This window comes from Ambystoma mexicanum, chromosome 1q, assembly GCF_040938575.1.
Source record: "Ambystoma mexicanum isolate Mex_15411 chromosome 1q, UKY_AmexF1_1, whole genome shotgun sequence".
In the NCBI taxonomy this organism is placed as follows: Eukaryota; Metazoa; Chordata; class Amphibia; order Caudata; family Ambystomatidae; genus Ambystoma; species Ambystoma mexicanum.
The window spans coordinates 1,446,915,407-1,446,930,463 of record NC_090922.1 but is presented as its reverse complement, the minus strand read 5'-3'; the positions used below and the strand labels follow the sequence as shown (position 1 = coordinate 1,446,930,463).

At 46.2% G+C, this 15,057-nt stretch overlaps 1 protein-coding gene across 3 annotated transcripts in view; it reads right to left on the bottom strand.

Moving 5' to 3' along the window:
* Positions 1-15,057, bottom strand: part of ARMH1 (armadillo like helical domain containing 1) — a 743,351-nt gene that overhangs the window by 664,318 nt on the left and 63,976 nt on the right. For all 3 annotated transcript variants that reach the window (XM_069642333.1, XM_069642332.1, XM_069642334.1), the window contains exon 2: positions 10,151-10,366. In XM_069642333.1, coding sequence (XP_069498434.1) covers positions 10,151-10,356 — 206 coding nt within the window. In that variant the 5' untranslated portion in view covers positions 10,357-10,366. The remainder of the gene's footprint in view (positions 1-10,150; positions 10,367-15,057) is intronic.

Genomic DNA, 15,057 nt, shown 5'->3' with positions numbered 1-15,057 from the left:
CGTATCGTTCCTAGTGGTGTTCGTTGACGGGGAAGTTTAAACGTCCTGCAAGGAAGAGGCGTGCGGGGCACCTCGATGTCAATAGTTCTGGACCGCAAAGAGTTGAAGAACTGTGGCCCAGCAAGGGCGTCGAGTCGTTGGCGTCTCTGTGGTCTTTGGGTGGCGGGAAACCCACTGGTGGATGCTCCTTGGCGCGTCGACAGTCGGGCCTTCTCCGGCAGGATACAGTGGCGTCGATGCGGACGAGAGCGTCCTTGGATCAATTAAGTTCTTAGGCAACGGGAGCACGGCGGCTCCAGTCGGCGACGGCGGTCGGCGACAGTGGTGGACAACAGTCCGGGCGCTTCTCCTTAGAGTTCCACAGCAATCCCCGTATCGGGTCGGCAGCCTGTCAAGTGTCTGTCTACCAGGGAGCTTAGGCAAAGATCAGCTGTGCACGATGGTCCCTCGTAGCTCGGGAAGAGGGCGCCTTCGCAGGTCCTCTCTGGGTCAGTTCTCGAAGCACAGCAGCTTTCAGATTGCGAAGGAGAGAAACAGCAATTCTTCTCGTCCAGCAGGGTTTCAAGATCAAGCTTCAGTTACACCAGTTACTCGTCGTAGTGGACTTCAGCTTCTGAACACAGTTCCTAGCAGTGAGAGGTCCCCAGATATACTGTGGATCTCCAATTCATTCCGCTGGGTCACACTCAAGCATCCAATCACGACAATGGGCATTCATGCAGGCAGGCAGCCAATCAGGCACATGAGGTATTCAGGCCATTCACAACAAGTTATGTGTATTGGGACAAGTACCAAGCCATTCAACACCCCAAGCTGCATTCATACCGGTTTCGGGCAGGGCTGTCTCAACCATTGTGTCAAACACCAGATACTAGACAGCCACAACATAGAATGCATATTCGTCACACACTCCATTCACCCAGGTCCCACCCACAGGCGTACCCACAACATACGGTCGTCGAGAAGGCTCCAGCCAGTCTGGTCGGCACTTCCCCACACCACCATATATGGAACTTCCATCCAACAGCCAGTCAGGGGGAAGGGACAGAGGCAGGGCTTCCCGAGACTTGGGGAAGATCAAGGTAACAGGTGATGGAAGGCAAGAGGCCATGGGGGCCATTTTGTCTCCATCAGGAATCTACCGATTCCAATGACAGGGCCTGGTCATCCCAAAATGGAGGATGCTCAGGGCACCAGTCATTTCAGCAAGGAGCTGCCACCAGCCCGTACCCTGCTCTGTGGGTCACACGCAGGTGCCCAAAAACATACACTAGCGGCACAGGGTTGTACCCCTACCCATGGGTGCCATAAGGGTATCCCACGGGTCTGTTCACCAAACAAAAAAAAGAGAGCTGCACCGCCAGGAGTCCCACATGAACTCCTGCGTGGAAAACACGACAGAACACACGATAAAAAGTAGTAAAGGACAAGGATACGGAGGCCCTGACCCTCCGATGCATTTTCAGCATCACAGTATTGAAAATACATTTCTCGGCTTTAGCAAAAAGGCAGTTCTCCTTCAACCTTTGCAGGACAGATCAGGCATGTAACAGATGCAGATCATAGGAAGCCGAATATTTAAAAATACCATCCAGATACAAAACCACCTAGTGGTCAATCATGTCCTGGAAAATATCATTAATGAAATACTGAAATGTTGCTGGAGTCAGAAGGGCATACCTAGGTACTTACAACCCATAATGCATCTTCAATGTGGTTTTCCAATCATCTCAGTCTTGTATACGAACCAAATTATATGCCGCTCTGAGGTCCAGTTTGGTGAATATCCCTGAAGACCCCAACTGATCCAAAAGGACAGAGATGAGCGGGAAAGGATATTGGTTCTTGATGGTGATGGCATGGAGGGCTCTATAGTCTATACAAGCCCTCAGGTCACCCTCTTTTTCGGTACAAAGAATAGTGGCGAGGCAGCCGGTAACTAAGATGGACGACTAAACCCATTAGAAAGGGCCTTTTCTATATAGTTTTTGAGGACCTCATCTTCTTTGAGACTACACTAGGTATTTTAGAAGCTGGAATCAGTTCTATTGGACAATCATAAGGCCGTTGAAGGGGTAGCTGTTCTGCCTTACCCTTGTCAAAGACATCAGCATATCAAAAGATACACATTAGGAACTCCCATATCCAATTTATGGAAAACAGATCCAATAGTGGAAACTGTCCAAGATAGCACTGCAAGGAAAATGCGTTGCTTCAGCATTAGGGTCAAAACAAAGTTAAGTCACAGTAATCTGAGGAAAAACAAAAAACACATTGTTTTCCCAGGCAATTTGCGGATTATGCGTCTGCATCCAAGGCAGACCAACTATCACTTGATATTGCTGTGCTGTGATCAGGTCAAAAGAGATACTTTCATGATGACTGGTATCAGTGGACAACAGTATAGATTCAGTTTGTTCCATTGCTAATCCTGAAACAAGGATTGTACCATCGACCGCATTAACAATCTTGTGTCGTTCTTTTGGAATAACTGGAATCATCGCCTGCCTGGCATACTGGGCATCCATATAATTACCCGTCGCACTATGACAGCACAGGTTTGTAGGGAGTCTTCATTGGGTAACAAAAACAGGATCCATAGGGACACAAGTTAGGCAGGTATTGGGAGTCCAGAGAGCAACAACTCGGCTGAGGGACTCCATCTTCGGCAGAGTTTTGGCATTTCCCTTTTTGCAAACAGTTCTTTTTGGGCAATTACGTAGGAAATGTTCAGCGGAACCACAGTACATGCATAGATTTGACTTGTGTTCATGCTCTCTCTCCGCGTTTGATAGGGGACAATGGACGGCTCCTATATGCATAGGCTCAGTGTCTGGCGTATTCAAAAGAGTCGGCTCTGTTCTTGTGGCTATGGAAGGTAGTCTACGTTCGCCTTTTCTTTCATCCTTTCAGGAATCAATTTGTAAAACGAGGTCTAGCAATTCAGGAAATTCCACAGGTGTCCTTCAAATCATCAAATAACCCCTTATAGAAGGCAGCAGCCTTCTTGTCTTCCGGCCAACCTGTCTCGGCTGCTAACTGATTGAATATGGCAAGATAGGTAAGTAGTGGTGTATCACTTAAGGTTAAGGAATTCTAGATCAGTAGCCTGTGCCTTGTAACGAGTTTTAAAGACACGATTCATGGCCCGACCATGGCATCACAATCGTACAGAACATAACCATTAGTTTCGAGTATAGGGTTTGCCCAAGTGGCTGCAGTTCCCCCAAGGTATGAAGGGGCAAAAGCGCCCTTAGTGGTAGAATCAGGAAGGGAGGCAGGTCGGCATAGTAAGTACAACTTGCACTGATTGATAAAGGTCCTGGGGCCACCATTGAATCTCTCTGGTGGTGCTATGGGGAACTGAGTTGACATCAGTACTGGTACTTGATTCAGCCAAGATGCGGAGAAAGGTCGGGCTGCCATGGCAGCTCCTGCCTGTCCGTCACCCTGAGGCTGGGGTTGTGCCAGATCGTGCAAGGAATTCATCTATTGATTCATGGCAGTATGTGTGGTGGTCATATCATTATGCAGTTCTGTTACTAACTGCATCAGGGCAGCAAGAGTATCGTCCGCATCCACAAAGAGGTTTCTGATTCTGTCAGTACTCACCAAAAAACCCCTGGGGACCAACCATTGCCTTCAGAATCATCAGACTAGTAACCCAAGTTTAAGACTGGGTCTCCTCACTTGAGAGTGACCTTTCTTTTGATGTACTTCTCCATTTGTAATGTGTTACAAACAGAGATGTAGTTCAATTGAAAGAGCAGAAACAAATACTGCCAGGTAAACGACAGGCTGTGGAATCCAAGAAAGATTTTACTACCCGTACTTGTGCTAGCATACAATAAACAGAGGCCAGGGGCAACACTAACCCGATATGCTTTGAGGCACTGCCGGTACACCTAGGAGTCGTCCAGTGGTAAAAAAAAATAAAAGCTCTTTTTTACTCTTACGGAAAAGAGTGAGGCCTGTGGCAGATGAGATCAAGGAAATAGTCAAGAGAACACAAAGGGATACAAGAGCAGAAGAGAAGGGAAAAGGGGGGTGGAGGGGATTAGTAAGGTTAGTAGGGACCTACCCCCGGGCGGCACGAGGCAAGAGGATGCACAGAGCAGTCCGTACTGCAGAGTGTCCAGGGACCATGCATCAACTCAGGGTCCGGGAAGTTATGTCCACGATCCAAAGGTGAAACCATCAAGAAACAGCAGTCAAGGAAATCCAAAAGCCAATCCCTAAGATAGAAATGGTTAGTTGTCAGAGATACCATAATACGAAGACCAAATCAGAATCCAAATGACAGTCGGGACACAAAACACAGGGTCAAGAGTTTAGCTTCAGGAGGCACAGTAAAGAACAAGCGGGCCCTTACGTTCAATCAGAAGCACTAGCGCCATTGCAGAATCATACTTTAAGTCTGTGGGCGGAAGTACAACGCGCTGATGTCATGCATCGCGCTGGGTAACCATGCCGACAGGAGGATATACTCGATGCGAATACGCAATGATTGGGACACAAAGTGTGTATGCGCTGCTTCAGCGCAAACGCCATAGCAACTGCCAACGCTGCAAGAAGGGAGCTGCAAAACAACACTGATTGTGTAGCAATCACACTACAGAGCGTTGGACCGTGACAACTACAGCCTAAGTGATATAGTGCCTTACCCCCTATGGATAGGGATATACCACCCTACTTGCTTTAGAAACCAGATCCAGATATTCTCAACATTTAGTTGGGTCTCATTCCTATTTGCTCTCATCTGTCCTCGAGTACTCGCTGCTGGTCTCTTCACTCCCTTTGGCCTCTCCACTCTGTGTTCCTTGAGCCTTTTATGTGTTGTCAAGTCATTCAGATGTTGATTTCTCCTGGCACTTGGAGCTAGATCCTCCAGGAGCAGATTCCCTCTTGGTGATACAGGTGCAGATGGACTAACATGCTTCAAAATGACAGGTTTGAAAACTGCGGCGGCCCAGACATTCGGGGGGAGCGAGAACACATATCCCGGCAGGAGGTTCTTCTTCTACATCTCGCTCTCGTTCACCCAATAATGCATCTGATCCACGTTGCCTACGTATTCCCAAGTCCACAACTACCCGCCGTGTCTCTGTTCAGTGGCTTTACACGTTCATTAGGTCACATGTTTTTTCACGTTAGACCGTTTTCCACAGGATTTCTGTGTTTTCCTACTTATGCCCCACCTGTTTTTGAATTCACTGCTTCTGAATTCGTTTTCTATGGCCTTACTGAATCTTGTGATATTTTGCTTTCTTGGTTAACGACCCAGCTACGTCTCACGGTGATCCTTTTGTCTTGGTCCTTGTCTGTCTGGTGTTCAAGAAAGCCCCGTTACAACTATTGGAACGCTTCGACCTGCGACGCCTGCCAATTGTGTACCTCTTTCTGCCTGCACTGTTATCGACTCGGAATCCAAATGACTATGAATCCTTGTATTTCATGACCTTGGACCATTTACCGGTTGTTCATTGTCCCACGCTTCAACCTCCCCACCCCGCATTTGTTCTAGGAATCTCCGCTCTCATCCTCAAACTCACCGATATTGGAACTTCTTGACATCGTTTGAACTTGGACTGCCTTCTGGAACTCTGTTAGGTGTTCTCGTGCCGGCGGTTGTTAGGTGAATCATTTCTTTTCATCACTTACCTTATTCTGGATGTTACTTTTTCTACGGAGCTCTACACCTTGATCGTTGGTAACAGTGTTTTCTTTACTTACGGCACTGTTTATGCTACTGTTAAAGTTACTGTTTAAATAACCCACCTTCCTGAATCATTGTGTTATCCTTTTCATAGGGTACGTGTTAGGCAGTTCCCTCTGGGACCACTGCAAAAGATTTAGGACTACAGGTGTTTGGCAGTAAACCCACTTGGTAGCAGTCTGTACCACACAGATTCACTTGGTAGCTGTGGCTGAGCAGTCAGACTTCCCTCAAGAAGAGTTAGGCAGTATACAGAGTATTCACAATAGGTCAAAAGAACATAGTAGAACAAGCAAACACTGACCAGAGCTTGGTGTAAAAGAGATACAATTATTTATTTAAAACCACATCTAGAAAAACACACAGGCACTAATAGTAAGCAATTCAAAAACACAGTAACTAAAAGATATATTAGACAAGTCTTAAGTGAAGCCCCACTTATTTTCAGACATAGGTGAGCGCTTAACGCAGATGGCACTCTAATAATTCGTTTAAAAAGGGAGAGAAAAGCAGAGAATAATATGAAACAGATCCCAACACTTTCGTAAGATCAAAGCAAGAGAGGAAGGCAAATAAAACCGTGAAGTTAGAGTTCAGTAGGCCGGGTCCACTTTAAGAGGATCAGAACGAAATGTGTCCAAGGTCACACGGTTGAAGTGCACAAGAGTCTTGCAAAGGTTCAAAAGGAGTTGGACCAAAAGAAAGGGACCAGTTAGAGGGTCAAGGCGGCCAGCCCAGTCCAGAAGGTTAAGGGGTTATAGAAAGTGAGGCCTGGCAGACACGGTACCTTAAAGTGGTGAGACTACTCAGCGGGGGCAGTTGTTCCTGGCGGCGGATGCAAGTCGGTGCGTCGTCCGGGGGAAGAGAGGATCGCGTCGGGGAGGAAGACAGGAGTCTGTTCCACTGCCAGGGAAGAAACCAGCCGCGGAGTTCTCAGGTAAAAGGAGCAGTCCTTTTATTCGCGGTCCAGTGGTAAGTGGCTATCCGGTTGCCGGGGTGCTTGGCACGGGCAATTCGACCACAAGACGGTCTGGGGTGCGAAGAGAAGAAGGTAAACTGGTTGTGCCCACCAGTCAGGGGAAGAAGCCTTTCCAGCCGGGAGATATTCTCTGTCCTCGGGAAGTGGTGAGTCAGTTCCGCAGGGCTCCACCGGTGGTGTCGTCGTGGTAGGTCGGCTCAGCTTCTCCCTCATCGGATTCTCAGGTCCTGTGGCGACTTCTGAAGTTCCAGTCCCCAAAGCCCTGCTTTTATGCAGCACACCCCCATTCACTCAGCCTAGCTGGCAATCAAACATGCTAAGTGGTGAGCCGGCCGGCTCATCACTCGGGCCAATCACACAAGAGTGCGACTTGAGTTACCAAGGTAACTCAGTCCAGGGTGCCTAAAGCCCCTCCTACACCACCTGTGGTACCCAGACAGAGTGGCACCACTTTTGGAGGCTTCTGTGGAGAAGCCTGCCAAAAAGTGGAACAAAGGGTTCGACTTGGGTTGGAGTCACAGAAGAGAACACAAACGCCATTTTAGAATCGAGTCCTGGCAAAAAATACCAACCGGCGAATTAATATTAAATAAATAAACCGGCGGTATGTTCGAGGCTATGAGAATTAAATAATTAAAGTTGGTAGGCTCGAACAATGGGAAAGTCCCATAGGGATATATTTGCGGTCGAATATAAAAAGTAGTTTCCACTGCCACCAGCCAAAACTCGATCAGGGGGGACGGAGACGTGCCCCCTCGACTAACAGACCCCGGGGCAATCGAATTGCCCCGACCAGTACGTCCACAATATGATGGTTTGTACCGGTTTCTGTTAATAATTTGGGACTAGTAAAGCCAATGGTGACTTTACATGCCCTGGGAGACAGTAGTCAGTCCCAGGGTATGGAGTCTATGGTGGGGTGCCACTATGACACCCCTGTGTTACTGCACGGAGGGTGCTGTGTAACACACATAGTAAAAACACATGAGACCTATGGAGTAAAGGACCCCATAGCCCATAAAACACATGAACAGTCAAAGGAACACCATAAATCATATCCAAGAGTGGGAGAAAAAGAGTCTCACTCTTGGCAGGAGAAAAAAACAAACTCCAGAAATCCAGCAAAGCTGCTGGGGGACTCACTAGGTTAGGAAATTCAGCCTAAAGAGAGAATTCTCCCTAACAGTACGCCAGTTAGCTTTTCAACAGGATTTCTAAACCAGTTACAGGGAATACTCCTGCTAGGCATAAGGTACAAAACCTCTTGTCTTGAATATTGTTTACTCAAAAACATTGTGGTATTAACGCTGACTTTCCATTGCAGGTCAGCGGGATCCTGTGGCCTCCATCAATCTTTGGGTCAATAGACTTCTCATGAAATTTCTTATACATCCCTAAGAGGTACATTGGCAGAAAGAACTCGTCGGCTACACGACGGGTTAAACTGCTGGAGCAGAACTCCAGTTAGGAAATCACAGAGAGTTCTGACAACCCCTGGGCAAACAGCAGATTTCTTTCCATCCTGGTGACCCATGGTGGCCAATACTGAATTACCCGTCAAAATGGGGTAACTGCTTTAATAGGACACACCACTTCTTAGGCTCAGAAAAAGACACAGATTGAAAACAGAAGAATTGCATATCAAATGCAGTGTTCCCTCTACCTGATATGCCTAATGTGACAAATGCTTGCAGTCTAAAAGGCAGGACAAAAACAAGGTGTCTACTGCCTAGACCAACAGGTAAGCTTGGAACCCAGGTCCCATTGTCTCTGCGCCTCCACACCTCAACATAATGCCAGGCAAAGACAACAAGAAGGCAATGGGAAAACAGCACCAGCGCACACCAGCGCCTGCCAGCTAACACAAACGCCACAGCCACAACAGCCGAAGCGACACGAAGCAGGAAGGACAAGGCGAGCACAATGCAGCACACTACAGCCAGCAAGTTGCACCGTGGGTGCGCAAAACAGAAAAAAAGGCACGCGCGCACGAATGGCTGCTTACGCTAGCTTAGAATGCTGATCTGGTTTAGCTCCCTCCGCTTGCATCGGAGAGGATTCAAATGACCATACGGTCATATGAGGGTCAGATGTACGTCCTGACCTCTGTACTCCAGTCTCTGTATGCGCACAGTCAAGACTCTGCTCTCCCACTGACACCCAGATACAGGATGATGAAGTGCAGGAAAAGTGTGGTGAGTGTTATTCTGCAGCTGATCGTGATGATTTAGCTCATGATGTATGACGTATATATTTTTCTGAAGGGGCCCCACAACAGTGAACGGCTTCCTTATATCTCAAACCTTGTGGCTACTGTAGCTGCCACTCTCGTGCAGCCTCGTCTTCTTTTTGTTCAGTGCAACCTGGGGAATAAATGGATTATGTGCATGAAACAACTAGAGAGCAGTTCAAGGAGAAGGTGGGAGTGCAGTTGGTGAGCAGGTGCAAGTGGATCTTGTTCATGTGATCTTAGCTCGAAACACCTGTCCATCACTGCTAACATGCTGGTGCCTTCTTGTTTTTGCTGCCCTTTATCCCTACCTAAGCAACCATTCAGCCTCTTTTCCATTCCAGATGGTGAGCAGGTGCATGTGGATCTTGGTTACGTGCCCTTAGCTCTACCCACCTGCTTAGCTATGCCCCTTTCTCAACTCTCAGATCCAGGGCATCTGTGGCCTGGGCATCCGAAGTGAAGAGCAGATGGCTAGAAGAGCAGATGGCTAGAAGGGCAAATCGGTTTTTGACCTGTTCAGACCTGGAAGACTAAGGACCAGAACCCTAGCCCCTCTAACATCAGGCAAGCTCCCTCAAATATGCATTTCAACCCTCTCCCAACAGCCCATCCCCTCCCATCACCACTCAATGCAAACCAGGCCACTCACCAGCAACATCGTGGATACCGCATTGCTTAGTTGTAAATATACTCATAGCTGTATGGCTTTGTATGTACAAAAGACAATACATTGTTAGGACATTCAACAAATGACACTTCCATCGAACAACACAGCAGGTTTTGCCGCCACCTCTCCCGCATCAAATTGGCTGCAGCTCAATCCAAGTAAAACAGAGGTCATCATCTTCTGACCGAAACATCTACTGGAGAGGAATAGCAGCTCCCCGACCCCAACCTCTCTTTTTGAGATCAAGACTGAAGTGTGCTTCTAAAGTAAAACATTTGGGATGCATGCATTTTACAACATCCGGCTGTTACGACAAGCACTCCCTTATGTGCCTGAGACTGACTGTGATATGGTGGTGGGAGCCCTAGTTAACTCAAAACTGGATTATTGCAATGGCCTCCTGACATTATTTGCATTGATGGTAAACCTAGCGAATGCTCTCGTTCTTACACAAACTTATAATCAAAAGATGTAGCAATCAAAGCTTTATAGTAGCCCTTCCTTGTGCTTTTACCAAGCAACAATCTTCCTGGTCTGAGGTAATAAAAAGGATACGAGAGTCTCAGCCAGGTGGTGAGGCGTGCCAGAAAGAGACTGCCCCCTTGTGAGAACTCCTGCTCCAGCTCGGGACCAGTCTTGCCTCGGTTCAAGGTGATGAAGTTGTTCAAGATGCGTTGTCGGACAGACTTGCCTCCGTGGTCCCACTCCTGGAGGAAGCTCATGAGCCTGCTAATGGCTGCCTGCTCTTTCGGAGAAGTCATAACTGGAGGACTGTGTCAATAAAAAAAATAATGTGTTATATGTTAAACAATCCTTCAAATTATATGGCATTCTTATGCCTATGATTCCACAGTGCAGGGTGACTGAAGAACCTACACTATTAGTTACAGAGAATCCTCTATCTCCAGAGCTTTATTACAGAAAATTGTTTCATTTCATTAGACCCAGTTGCAAACTATTTCTGCAACCAGTTTCCTTTAGTATCATTGGACAAATTTAAGAATTTTCTGGACCTATATGTGGATGGGTCAGGAGATACACGTAGTACAAATTCAGCAGTTAAAACAATTTGACAATCCATGTCTTAAATTAAAACATTAGACTTGATCAAATATAAGAAAGCAGATAAAAAAACAGCGTGAGCGTGTGCAGTCCTTGCTAAGAATCCAAAATAGGAGCCATTTACAGATTTGTTTTTCACAATGTGGAATGGCAAAGTAGACCGCTCTCAGTATGATATGGCATTTATAACGCGCCTCTACACAAAAGTTTCAAGGCGCGATGAGGCAAGGGAGGGGAGGGGAACAGAGGAGGACAGAGACAACGATCTTTCTAGACCAAGTGACATTAAGATCGCGTATGGTCATCTGCCTCTAGTTATTTTAGTCAGGTCTGTCCACCAGCATTAGATTTTGATGCAGGAACAGAAAAATGCAGGCAGAATCCCATGTAATAACGACTGTCATGTTTGCACACGGAGGCCTCCATTAATGACCACAGCTATGTGTGGATCTTTTTGTATTTGCCAGCAATTGTAGAAAAAGGCGCAGGATGTCAGACTGTGAGGCATTTAAACATGAGCACTATCCTAATTGTTAACAAAAGTATATGATCCTTATTTTTAGGTCTCTATAACATCTACTAGTACTTATGTCTGCAATTTCTTTCCTTTATCTGTAGCTCTTCTCTTTACATTGCTCCCCCTTCAGGTTTTTCTATTTTCAGCTGAATCATCAGAAACAAATTTCTACTGTCATGTGGTCATGTGAATTGCAACGAAATTCATTAAAACAAAATGTACTATCTTATACTACTCTCATAATTCACTACTTTAAATTTTAGTTTTATATAGTGTATGTCACAGTTGTTCTCTAAACTTTGGCACACCCTGCCAATGCTCTTTTTGAATTGAATTATGAATTATGGATTCTGAGGACGTTTACTTACTAGGTTTCCACTGTTAATTGCTTATATGTAATATATCAGTCTTTTTTACCACATTCAATTTCATTTTCAAGTTAGTCTACAAATGCTTGCACTCCCCCACCTCTTCAAACCCCTCAGGTCTTATCCAACTATTACAACCTTATGTCCTTGTTCTTCTTTCAGTCCAATAATCACTTCAACTTACCTTATAATTCGGTACTCCTCCCAGCTGTCACCTAAAATATGCTATCCCCATGCTAATACTCTAGGTCATAGTCCTACACTGTACAAGCCACACTGAACCAAAACTATGAGATCTTGAAGAATGAGGTGATGAGAACAAGCTGTACTACTTAGCAATAGTCATCAATACTGAGAACGTGATTAGGGAAGAGGGATGAGAACGAATACCGATAGGTAACCTGATCAGAGTCCTCGAATAGTGCATGTGCTAAAGGGGCAAGAGTGAAGAAATTACATATTGGGGACAAGCACTACCTTCCAAATGTCATATTTTAAGACTGATTTCGTCTGGATAAGACTGTATTTTGTCTGTGATGTATGGAGGTATTATGGAGAGTAAGATAGCTTGCATAATTGATGCCTCGGCTACTGGTATTGCTTTATTTTATCCTGCCACCTTTCCAATATTATTGTGCAGGATCCACAGCTCTAGATCCTATGCAGTAGCACCCATAAGCAATCATCTACATTCATCAAGGAAACCTATTCTTAGTCCATAAAATAATGTGACATTGTCATCACTTTCAATCAACAAACTATCAATTACATCCATTAATTCACATTAAAAAACATCTTGGTTCAGTGAGCGTTAGTAGCCAATCGTGAGTATATCACCATCACAGTACATATTTCTATATCCCGAAGGATCCCACAGTGGGAGTGGCTCCACGAAATAAAAATGATATCTAATGCACAGGGTCTGTGTGTCATTCACTTGACTTCATGAACCTATCAGAAACGACCCTCATCTTCGGAAACACGCCCCCTTGTGCTATATGTCGCAAGTGGACATATAGGCCAATTTCCCTAAGGTGATAAATGTCATAAATACAGCCGATTCACGACATTCCCTATTGTTTTCCCTTTCTGCTCACAATATCCATCATTTAGTTGTTTACATAACTCTTCAAGTTAGGAACAGTCAGTAGGATACTGGCAGGAGCGAATAATTTAGTTGGTTGCATAGCTGTCCATGCTCTGTATAGACCATGGTCTGCAGTTTGCAGCTCTCCCGATGTTTTTTACTATGATTCCATGTTCTCTCACCATCAACTATGCTGGCTAGGGTGGATGGTAGTTGTAGTTCAAAACATATGGAGAGCCAAAGGATGCAGATACCTGGTATAGGCAGTAAACTGTCAGCAGTTTATAGGAGGGGATTAACATAATAGTCTATGACATCACAATGTCAGTCACTTGTCATCCATTGTTTATTTAAAAACCCCTTCGGAAGTACAGGCAAGACCAGCTGGGAGCTCCATGAGAAAAAAAACACAATGAAATGACAAATAAGTATTGGCTTCTAGGAGATTTGTGATTTTTTAGAAGCCCCAATACATCACATTTGCCTTCTGGTTCTAAAGAAAAGGCAGTTTGCCAATTGCGTCAAATTCTAATTGTATTACTGCTTCTATAATTGAAGGCTTAATTTGCCTTGAAGCATTTATTTTTTTTAGATATGTTATTTCCATGGTCTTTGAAAACCAATGGTCACAAGCATGTACATTTCAGAGGTTAGCTCTTAACAATCCACAGATTTCTGGTGAAGCACCGACCTGTGGTGTGAAACAAATATGGGCAAAGCCATTTTCAAAACCTCTGCTCGGCTTTGTACTTCTTCAGACCAAGATAAGTCAACCTATGCGTGCATTGATGGATGGAAGCAGACAAAAACGTGGATCAATCCTTTTTTTCTGCATTTTGTATACATGGCTCTTTTAAGCCATTGCCATTAAGAGCCAAGCTCTTTTGATATAGCATTTTAACCCTTTTACATTTATGGGTTGGAAAAACATCACATGGCTATTGCTCACCAAACCCGACAGCACCACTACCCTTGCCCTTTCACCAGATGGCAGCTTCTTCCTTCTTCTCTCTAACAATGTCAACCTCCAACACACCACTTTCCTCCCCGGTCACCTTCGTACTAAGTTTTCACTCTTGTACAATATTCCTCATTTCAGATGATTGCCATAACGCAGTTTAATTCTTTAGTGTTCGAGAGTGGCTGACCTGAGGAGAAAAGAGCGTCACTTTTAACCGTTTCTTGCGGGAGGAATTGAAAGATACCTTATCCTCAATTTCTAAACAACCAATTTCTTGTGAGACGCTCAGAGGAAACTCAGGCATTGATTACAAATTCATGTGAAATATGAGAGGGGGCCGAGTGTTATATGTTCTAATGTTACTCCGTTCTACCTAGAACGGAGAATGCTGTGTTCCCACGTTCCACAACGGAATGTAACTGCCATTTTCCCTACTGACTGCCCCAGCCTCCGGGGACCGTAATAATAAAACTCTCAGTCACTTACCCTCAGTGTCAGAGTTTATTACAATTGGCGACGAGGCCCCTTTTCCTTTTGACACCCCGGCCCCCGGAGCTTCCATGCCGGTGCTCCAGCCTTCCTCCGGTGACATTGACGGCCCGGCGGTCCCCCAGCGGCTCTCCCTTGCGCCGCCTCCGCCGCCCCCCCCCCAGCCTTGCCATCCTGTGGGGAAGGGGCCGCCCGGCAGGCACCAGGTACAAGATACAGCAAAACAGGTACAATTTCATCTATATTGTGTCGTAAATCAACTTGGGCTGCCAGCGCATTTTTCAAGCACCAGCCAACGGCCGTTCGAGGAAAGGACCTCGTTTCGTGCCCTGCGTGCGGCCATTTTGCCTGGGCCAGCCTTTGTTCTTACGCTCATCAGCTGTATCCCATCAGCTGTCCTCAGCGACCGCCACAAGGCCGCGCACCACAGCGCCCCCACAGGTTGCAGGGGGCAGAGAACAGTAAAGCTGTATCTCATCAGCTGTCCTCGGCGACCGCAACAAGGCCATACACCACAGCGCCCCATAAGCTCCAAGGGGGCAGTGAAGCTCATAAGCTGTCCTCAGCGACCGCTATAAGGCCGCGCACCACTGCGCCCCCACAGGTTACAAGGGGCAGAGAACTCTGGGCAGAGAACAGTAAAACTGCGTCTCATCAGCTGTCCTCGGCAACCGCAATAAGGCCGCGCACCACAGCGCCCCCATAAGCTCCAAGGGGCAGTGAATCTCATACTCAACTACGTAAGCTCCCCTTGGCTCAACAAAAAAACAAAAAAAACATACAAAAAGAAGCAAAAGGAAAAAAAATATAGCACAGCGTTGTACCAACACGCATTTCTTGAATAAACACTTCGAGATTACAGGTTGTGCCAACCATCCACGGTGCCAGTGCACACATCACTGTCGGCACTGCCCAGAAATTTGGCTCTAGAGCACAAGCACACCAGCCAACCATGGAGAAGGAGATACCAGCTGCTCA